This window comes from Poecilia formosa, unplaced genomic scaffold (genome assembly GCF_000485575.1).
Source record: "Poecilia formosa unplaced genomic scaffold, Poecilia_formosa-5.1.2 Scaffold400, whole genome shotgun sequence".
NCBI classification, from domain to species: Eukaryota; Metazoa; Chordata; class Actinopteri; order Cyprinodontiformes; family Poeciliidae; genus Poecilia; species Poecilia formosa.
This window is the reverse complement of record NW_006800339.1, coordinates 485,117-494,564: the sequence shown is the minus strand read 5'-3', so window position 1 is coordinate 494,564 and position 9,448 is coordinate 485,117. Positions and strand designations below refer to the sequence as shown.

The following is a 9,448-nucleotide window of genomic DNA, read 5'->3' as shown; positions in this document are numbered from 1 at the left end:
AAGTATCCTGTTACAGACTAAACATTTTGGAAAATATATCTATTTTCAATTATAAGAAAACTCCACAGTCACATTAGATTAAATTATTATTTACTAATAATCTCAAAATATTGCTGTTAATTTTAAATAGGCCAATAAAAAATGTTGCACCTGTAGATCATATCTGATGTTTGTTCCATTTATGCATAAAGTGCATTTAAGTGATGCATTGTAAAGATTTGGGGTATTTTTACAAAGCCTGACCAGGAAAGATCAAATCACATTATAAATGGTTTGTGGTTTATGGTTTTTAGCAGGAACTCATTTTAATATGCTGAATGAATCTGGTTTTATTTGTTTAGGTTGGCAAGAGCAATTAAGTTTTTTTCCACATTTAAAATGGGTTTTCTGTTGACGCCAGCAGCAGCAGCAAAATATTCAAAATAACAATGAGCAGGACCATTCCCTTTGTTTGCATTGTCTTTGGAGAAACTTAATGAGAGCACTCCCATATTTCCCCTTGGATTTCCCTGCCTTGATGTGGGAATAAAAACACTTTTGTGCATACCTTCATGCAATGCAGCTACTGAGAACAGAGGCAACAAGAACTTCCCGTTCCCACGATCCCAGAAGCACTCACCTTGCACAGGTGAGTACCGGGAATAAAGCCCTGCTGGAAGATCCATGACTGACAGCTGAAAGCCAAACATTCGCGCATGAATCGCGCTCGCTCCTCCCTCATGGGGCCCTCAGCGGCCAATGGCGTGGCTCTCCTTCAGATAGACCCCAGCGTATCTCCCTCCAGCCCCAGTCCCCGCAGAGTAAAAGTCACGTTGGAAGGAAGAGGGGAGAGAGATATCTGCTTACAGCTGCTGTCAGATATCCGATCGGGTTCGCATGGCGAGGAGGTAACCTGATCGAGCGGGGAGGAGTGACTCTGCCAGGGAAGGCTCGAACAAAAAAAATGTCTTCTTCTGCCGGAGAGGTCACGGCAGTGAATGACATCAAGAGGGAAAATGTGAAGGAGGTGGATAAGCGTGAGAGCATCAAGCTGGTGGCGCTGGACGCGGCGGAGTTGTCCATGGAGCGCACGGCTCCCAACGCCGACGCGGTGCGCACGGAGCTGCTGGTGAGCGCCGCTTCCTCCCTGGCTTTCTCCCCGGAGCAAGTGGCGTGCGTGTGCGAGGCGCTGCAGCAGGGGGGCAACGTGGACCGGCTGGCGAGGTTCTTGTGGTCCTTACCCCAAAGCGACCTGCTCCGCGGCAACGAAAGCATCCTGAAAGCCCAAGCCCTCGTTGCCTTCCATCAGGCGCGCTACCAGGAGCTCTACAGTATTTTGGAGAACCATAGTTTCAACCCGTCCAACCACACCTTTCTGCAGGAACTGTGGTACAAGGCCCGGTACACGGAGGCGGAGAAGGCGCGGGGGAGACCCCTGGGCGCCGTGGATAAGTACCGGATCCGGAGAAAATACCCTCTCCCCAGGACTATCTGGGACGGCGAGGAGACGGTTTATTGTTTCAAGGAGAGGTCGCGGAACGCGCTGAAGGATCTCTACAATCAGAACAGGTACCCGTCTCCAGCCGAGAAACGGAATCTGGCCAAGATAACCGGACTCTCCTTGACCCAAGTCAGCAACTGGTTCAAAAACAGGCGGCAGAGGGACAGAAACCCATCGGAAGCGCAGTCCAAAAGGTAAGGAAACAAAGAAAAAACACGATGCACGCGTTTCTGTCTTCAAGTCCGACTTTTTACCGGCCAAAAGGATATGTGCGCAAAAGGCGCATCTGAACAATCTTTTAATACATTCAATTTTAAATCTCTCGTCGTAAAATAACTCAACATAACTTTATTATATGCGCACATTTCAATATCCCTGTCCAGGATTAGTGCACAAAAACTTAATAATGACGTTATTTAATCACTTAATAACTGCGAATGTCGCGTCAGACACAGTTTAGGAGTGAACGTGTGAATTATTAAGTGGAAATAGTTAGGAAACAGAAAAAGCTTAAGCAGCACGCTTTTAATGTTTTGAAATATGAAGCTGTTGCCGTTCAGATCCGGTTTCAAGCGAAGCGGAGAGTCATGGAAACCAGAGGCAACCAAATAGCTTCAAGCCTCAGAGATCCGGCTGACAGGCGGGCGGGCAGGCCGGCGGGAGGAGGACGCAACTTTGAAGAAAGAGTTCAAAAGGCGACTCTGGATGAGCCTGTGCGTGAACACGCAAAGATCAGTCATCATGAAAATAAATTATTTTCATGATGACTTTCTTCTCTTGGACTAAAAGGATCTCCATCAGCTCTGCTTCATCTCATAATCCCGCAGACACACACAGAGAGATGTGAGGGCTGGTCTTTCATGTTTTTCCTTGTGAACAAAGATGACGCACACCTGGTAGAGGTGACCCCTTCTGCCCCCTTCCTCACACTCACTCACACACACACACAAGACACACACACACAAACACAAACAAACGTCTTTATTAATCTCCAAATGGTTATTAACCTGTGGATTTCTTTGTAGGGCCACATGGTTGGGGGTTGGTCGTGCGTGTGTGCGCCCTGTGTTGGAGGGAGGGAGGGAGAGAAGGGGGAGGAAAGCAGCTGTTTTAATCACTCTATAAAATGAGACCATAATAACAAGGAAGAGCGTTTCAGTCTTTGTGGTTTTATGGAGGATTTCTGTTGAAAACTGAAAAATGTGGACTATAGTTTGACTTCCAAGCCATTTGTTGTTGCAGAATTTATTGCGCCAAATGGTCGCAGGGTTGTTGCTGCTGTCAGAGCAGCTCTCCATGAGGTAAAGAGGGCTGAAGAGTCACAGCTCTTTAATAACCAGAGGTGGGTAGAGTACAAAAAAATACTGTACTGAAGGAAGAACTACTTCAGTGTATTCTTACTCAAAAGTATTTGGTAAAAAAGGCTACTCAAATAATAATTTAATGTTGGTAGACAAAAATAAAAATAATTCATATAAATAACATAATTCAAAATAACAAACTTAAGGAAAAATTCTCCAAATTTCTTTCTTTCCATTTAAAGCTTCAACATTTGTCTGTGTCTGATGAATTTTTGGTTAAAATCACTTTGTTCTTCATCAGTGATTTTAGGCTTCAAATAACGTTTTTTTAAGTAATCGATTAATCTATCACTTATTCTGACAATTCATTGATTAATCATCAGTTCAACCTATCAATTATTCAGTTAATTTGGTAAAAGATAAAATTTGGCACATTCTATTTTTTCCATTTACATCCTTTCTGTATAATATTAGAAATGTTATGGAAGGTGCAAATAAAAAAATAATTAAATTCCATTTTAAATAAGAAAATTAAAACTTTTATTATCTAAAATGCATAATGAGTGAATATTTAAAAAATGCCACTTGGGAAGTTTTGACCAAAACATATTGACACACAATAAAGGTGTTTTTAATCTTAAATATTTATATATTTTGGCTTAATGACTGCTCTGAATTTGTTGTTTTTTCAGAAAATTGTCTTTTTTTATTTTTTGTACTCCAGGTAACAATTAATCGATTACTAAATTAGTTGACAACTATTTCAATCATCAATTAATCATGATTAATTGTTTCAGCCCTACTGGGAAGTTACTCGCAGCAGGTAGAGAATCCAGAAATTTTACTCAAGTAAGAGTAGCAATACTTCATAATAAAGTTAGTCAAGTAAAGGTAAAAAGAATAGCTTAGTAAAAAGTATTTTTTTTTCCAAAAAGTTACTCAAGTAAACATAACTAGTCACCACCCAACTCTGTTAATAATACAGAGCTGTAATATTTTGTTTTCTTTCTCAGAAAACAGTCTGTTGTAGGAAATGCAGTTTCTTCTTCTCTGTTTTGTGACTCATCTGTTTTTCTGCTGCCGCCCTGCAGTGAGTCTGATGGAAACCACAGCACAGAGGACGAGTCCAGTAAGGGCCAGGAGGAGCTGTCCCCTCGTCCTCTCTCCAACTCTTCAGACGGAGTGATAACCCACGGGAGCCTCCCGGCTCAGGCTGGACCTCTGGACGGGGGTGTCGTCATCCAGCAGATCGGCGACATCAAGATGTCAGGATCCAGCGGTGGTGGCGTCTACAATGGCAGCCTCGCAACCACTAATACTTCCTCCACCGTGTTTCACAATGGCGGCTCATCCTACCTCCACTCGCCTGGAAACATCCTGTTCAACGGGCTCAATCTGGGCATCCAGCCGCTGGCGTTCAACCCCCTGAGGCCGCCCGGCGGGGTGCTGCTGGGCGGCTCCGGGGGGGACATGCACATGCAGACGGGCCAGGAGAAGGGACTGGGCGGCGCCGAGGAGTCCGTCCTCCAGTACTCCTCCTACTCGGGCTGCGTGAATGGGTCGGAGGTGAAGCTGGAGGGCGTCCACACTATGGCGGCCCAGAACGGAGGCACCTCTGTGCTCACCTTCAGCTCGCCGTCTGCAGCTCTGCAACTCGGCGGCTACAGTCTGGTCCCGGTACCGAGCGGAGTCCCTGACAGTGACGGCAGTGCGCTGCTCAACAGTGATGTAGGTCTTCCTCCTCTACAGCTGCCGTCTGCTTCATCTTCCTCAACAATTACTCAACAAGGTGAGTCCTAGCAAGTAATGAGCCTTTTTAAAAGGTTACTTTGAAGGCTGCAACTAATGATTATTTTTAATTAATGATTATTCGATCGATTTTTCTGATGATTAATCGATTAATCGGGTAATAAAATTGACTCATTCGACAGATTTTTTTTATTTAACCACACACTGAATAAGGAGAATGAAGCTCCAACTCTGTCAAACTTACTTTAATTCAGCTTATTTATCGTGACAACTTAATAAACTTAATTTAATTTGATTACTTGTAACAAATGAACTAATTTTCTAAGTTCTATCACCTGTTTTCAAGCTTATTCTGTACTAATATTAGAAATACATTGAAATAGGATTATTTTTATTTTTTAACTAAGAAAATAAAAATTTTATTGACTAAAATGCAATGACATAACTTTTCTTTACTGAATGATTGATTATTTGTAGCAAAGGATGCATCTGCAGCTAAAAATTCTCCTAAATTCAACGCTTTCTGCTTGACTCAACACCAGTACAGCCTTGGACCAAACTGTTGGCTGTGTTTTGGACTGACTGATTAATAATTGGATAGAAAAGGTTCTTAAAAGGAAGTTTTAGGAAGCAAAACCTATGCCACTTGAGGAGTTTTAGGTAGGATATACTCTTTAGCTTTAATTCTAAATATATATATTTTTTGTATAATTTTGACTTAATTGACCACTTTGACTATTATTCTGTCACCAAATGGCCTAATTGGTTACTCAATTAGTTGGTGATTGTTTCAGTAATCGATTAATCACGATTAATCACGCTTAATACGATTAATCGTTTCAGCCCCAGTTATTTTTGAATTATAAATAAGATGAAGAGTTGAAATGGATGCAGTGACACTAATAAATGTATTTTTGTCAATATTCTAATGAAGTTGAGTAAATTTCATTGTAAAATCTTAAACAGATCAATGATTTTAGCTTCCAATATAAATTCCATTTCCTCTGAGGAAAATACGTTGCCTTTTTTTTTTTTTTTACATTAAAACAACAAAACTGACATTTTTATCTCTTGTCTGACAAAGCAGAAGTGTGCACTGCAAAAAGACAAAATCTTACCAAGTATTTCTAGTTTCTAGTTCAAATACTCACAACAAAGTTTTGGCAATATGTAGGAACATGTTTTAAGCTAATAATTTCTTAATGTTGCTAAAAAGTGATACTGGGAGATTATTTCCCCCATAATAAGAAATTTATATTTGACATGGTAAATAATTTGACGTTGGAACTATTACTTTTTCATCAATGTTAATAAATTACTTATTTAGAACAAGCTCCTATATATCTTCCGAAAAGTTACTTGTAGGTTAGTTTTGTTTTATTTGCAGTAAACTAAGAAACTGGAAACCAGACAAAATATTTGGTAAGACTTTGTATTTTTGCAGTGTGGTGTGTCAGTCTCACTTGAATGCCTTTAGTAAACCAACAGGTTTCACTGTTCACTTTTAAGGCTGCACCTATCAAAATCAAAATCAAATACATTTTATTACTTGAATAAATTGACTGAATTTCATCTGAAGCAAGAATTGAACAACTCCTGAAAGTTTTAATCTGCCCTTAAAACAATTTAGCTGGAGTTATAACTCTGAACAAATTGATAACAGCTTTTCGTCTTCCTTAAATTTTTGTCTGGGTTTTGTTTTTGTCATTCGCCTGTCTCGGTTTGGGCCGTAGGGAAAACATACTCGCATGCATATTTCTAAAACCGGTGATCTGTTTAGATGAATAAAAAACAAGCTATGAAGTCGCCATCACTAATCATCACTGCATTGTTGATCTCCAGAGCAGGCAGTGAAGGTGCATTTCAGGCCATCAGTAACAATAAAATGCATGAACAGAGGAGGAAGAAGAAGAAATTACTTCACTTATTGTGACATAAAGCAGAGAATGGAGAGCAGAAACCCCCCCAAAAGCAGAAAATTACAGCTTCCCTTTGAGTCCTGGCAGACTGGAGCGTTATTCTGCTAGTCGGCTGAAAAAGCACAAAGTGTTTGAGACATGCAACAGTATTTCTGAGAAAAAGGTCTGTGCAGACTGCTGCGCTGGAATATTTTCATTCACAAATCAATAACTTGGTTACTACCACTCCAAGACGAGTAAATCTTTCTCAGAGACTTCCAGTACTTTTATTTTTCCTTCATCTACTCATCTTGAAAAAAAATATTCTGCTACCTAATGCTGTGCAGATTAATTTAACTAATGGGTTTTAGAGCAACTGAGAAAACATCAGTAAATGTTTATTTCCCATTTTTTTTCTTGCTGGCGTCTCGTGCTTTTGGTTTATGAATTGCACTGGTTATTCCCTGCTTTAACAACTAGCTTAGTTTGTCTCAAAAAGACTTACCTGTCAAATTAAAGGCAGCATAAAAAGTAAAATGTGTGGGAAATGAAAAACATTGAGAATTAAACAACAGATCTAAAGAAGTAATGAGGTCTAACATATATTGTTTAAACATTTTTCTCATATTGTCGGACTTTAAATTAGACCAGTTCTTTCTGTTTTAGGAGAGTTGGAATCACAAAACTTATTTAAATTTGCTTAAAATAACGAGACTTTTTAAAAAAAGAAAGTTTGTGTAAGTTTCTTCAAATTCAGAAACTTAATCACTAAGACTACTAAACTATTTGGGAAAAGCCCAGATGATGATGTCATGACCCTGTAAGCTTCTGATTAAAGGGGAGGAATAAAAACTTAATTAGAGAGCAGTATTGATACAGTAACAATAACCTTTGACAATTAAATCAATAAATAGGCAAATAGACTTGCCTTGGAGGAAACTGACAATAGAAAGTTTTTAATTGTGTTAAATCTTTGGATGTATTTTAATCAACACCTCAAACACAAGGCTTCCTTCTGTGACATTATCTACAGAAAATCTAAAGAAATCATCTAAGATATCTGGGAGAAAAACTGCTGACCTTTCTGACTCCAGTTCTAACCCTAACCCCTGTGAAGGTGACCTTCATGCATGAGCTGCATGAGAATGTGGAGGAAACTGATAACTGATCTACAGCGGTGGCAGCATCATGGTTTGTGGGTGTTTTGCTGCAGGAGTTACTGGTGTACTCCTGGCACCAAGAGGAAAGAACATGATAGGGAAATACTGACGCAACATGGAAAGTGTTTTTTTAATCCTAACAGCAAGATTTTGAAATAATTTGATGACGAAGATAAAAAAATTATGTGACTTTTTATACACTGCAAAAACATGAAGTCTTTTCAAATACTTTTGGTCTAGATTCTAGTGCAAATGTATTGAAATAAGAGAAAACTAACATACAAATAGCTGTTAAGCAAGATATCAGAGCTTGTTTAAAGTAAATCATTTCTTTTCAAATAATTTATTCAGTAATATCTTGGCTGCTGTTTTTTTTGTCTTCTTGAACAACATAATCAAAAGTCCCAATGAATGTAAACATCTGTTTTAGGGCTGCAGCTAACGATCATCTTAGTAATTGATTATTCTATTGATTATTCTGATGATTAATTGAGTAAGTGGATAAAAAAGTGTTTTATTTAACCACTTATGCTTTTTAGAAATACATTAAAAGGTTAAAAATAAACAGATAATTCAATTCCTTTCAAAAAAAGAACCGGGTGAAGTTAAAACTATCCCACTTGAGGAGTTTTACGCAAAACATATTTACAGATGAATGTTTTTTTATATCTAAAATGCAAAATGTATATTTATTTGGTACAGTTTTGGTTTAATTGTTCTGAATATGTTGGGGTTTTTTCAGGAAATGGCTTTCTTTTTTGAGTCTGTAAACTCCAGTTAATGATTAATCGATTGTTAGCTGACGATTATTTTATTAATTGATTAATCACGATTAATCAGCCATAGCCTGGTTTTAACTTTACTTCCTGTTTTTACAGGTAACATGTCTCTGAACAGCGCAGCGGTGAGCTCGTCCAGTGAAGACTCCTTCCAGCCGCAGGACAAGCTAGCCATGACGTCTCTGCACCACAACAGCGTCCTCTACAGTCTGAGCAACCAGACCGCCATCAAGAAGGAGCCTCTGGACGGCGGGATTTACTCCTCGTACCACGCCGGGCTGCACCTGGACCCCAGCGGTCAGATCAGCTACACCAGCCCCGACTCGGCCTCCAGCCATGCCGCCGACGTCACCGTCAGCTCGTCCAGCTCCGAGCCGGAGGTCTACACCACCCTCACCAACAGCACGCCTCTGATGGCTCCGACGGACCAGGACGCCCATCACCATCTGCAGCCGGCGGAGTACCTGGGCTCCCACGAGGTGCACCGAGGGGCCCCGCCCTCACACCTGATGGGCCCCGGGATGAACAGTGACTACATGAACCTGCCGGAGAGCAAGGCGGACGGCTCGGGGGCCGGTGGGATGAACGAGATGGTGCGGGCAATGTGTGGGGAGCTGGAAGAGGGGAAGGAGCTAGCCAAACTACAGACTGTGCAGATGGACGAGGGCATGTCCGACCTTTAACCTCAGACTTTGAAGCACTCACATCCACCTGGGCAGTCATATGAGGAATCTTTTTACTCTTCTGTGTGCGTGTGAGTGTGTGTGTGAGTTTTTAAGCATTGATTTCTTTTAAATTATTTGCTTTTATTTTCACTTTTGAAATGCACTCTAGTCAGAAAGGATCCGTGTGGGTGGGCTGCTTCAGCTTTTTACAAAAACGTAAAAATAAAAGAGGCTGTGACGTGTTAAAAAACGTTCATGTGAAGAACCAGTGACGCCTCGTCCACATGTAGCCCGATATCTGAGAAAACAAATACATTTTTATAAGTTATGCTGTTTCATCCACACGAAAACTCTGTTTAATATCACTAAAAACAATTACGTTTCAGACATATTAAAAATAAAACTCTGTATTTGTG

General features: G+C 40.3%; 1 protein-coding gene across 1 annotated transcript; it reads left to right on the top strand.

Moving 5' to 3' along the window:
* The first annotated feature begins 622 nt into the window (after window positions 1–622).
* Window positions 623–9,448, top strand: six4a (SIX homeobox 4a). Its single transcript, XM_007576199.2, has 3 exons — window positions 623–1,674; window positions 3,873–4,570; window positions 8,467–9,448. Exons 1-3 carry the CDS (start codon window positions 944–946, stop codon window positions 9,048–9,050), a joined length of 2,013 nt encoding a protein of 670 aa, XP_007576261.1. The 5' UTR covers window positions 623–943; the 3' UTR covers window positions 9,051–9,448.

Excerpts from the sequence above, each read along its gene's own strand:
- six4a (XM_007576199.2), top strand. The coding sequence starts at position 944 with ATGTCTTCTTCTGCCGGAGAGGTCACGGCAGTGAATGACATCAAGAGG. Across the intron at positions 1,675-3,872 it reads TCGGAAGCGCAGTCCAAAAG|TGAGTCTGATGGAAACCACA; the intron begins GTAAGGAAACAA and ends GCCGCCCTGCAG. Across the intron at positions 4,571-8,466 it reads CTCAACAATTACTCAACAAG|GTAACATGTCTCTGAACAGC; the intron begins GTGAGTCCTAGC and ends CTGTTTTTACAG.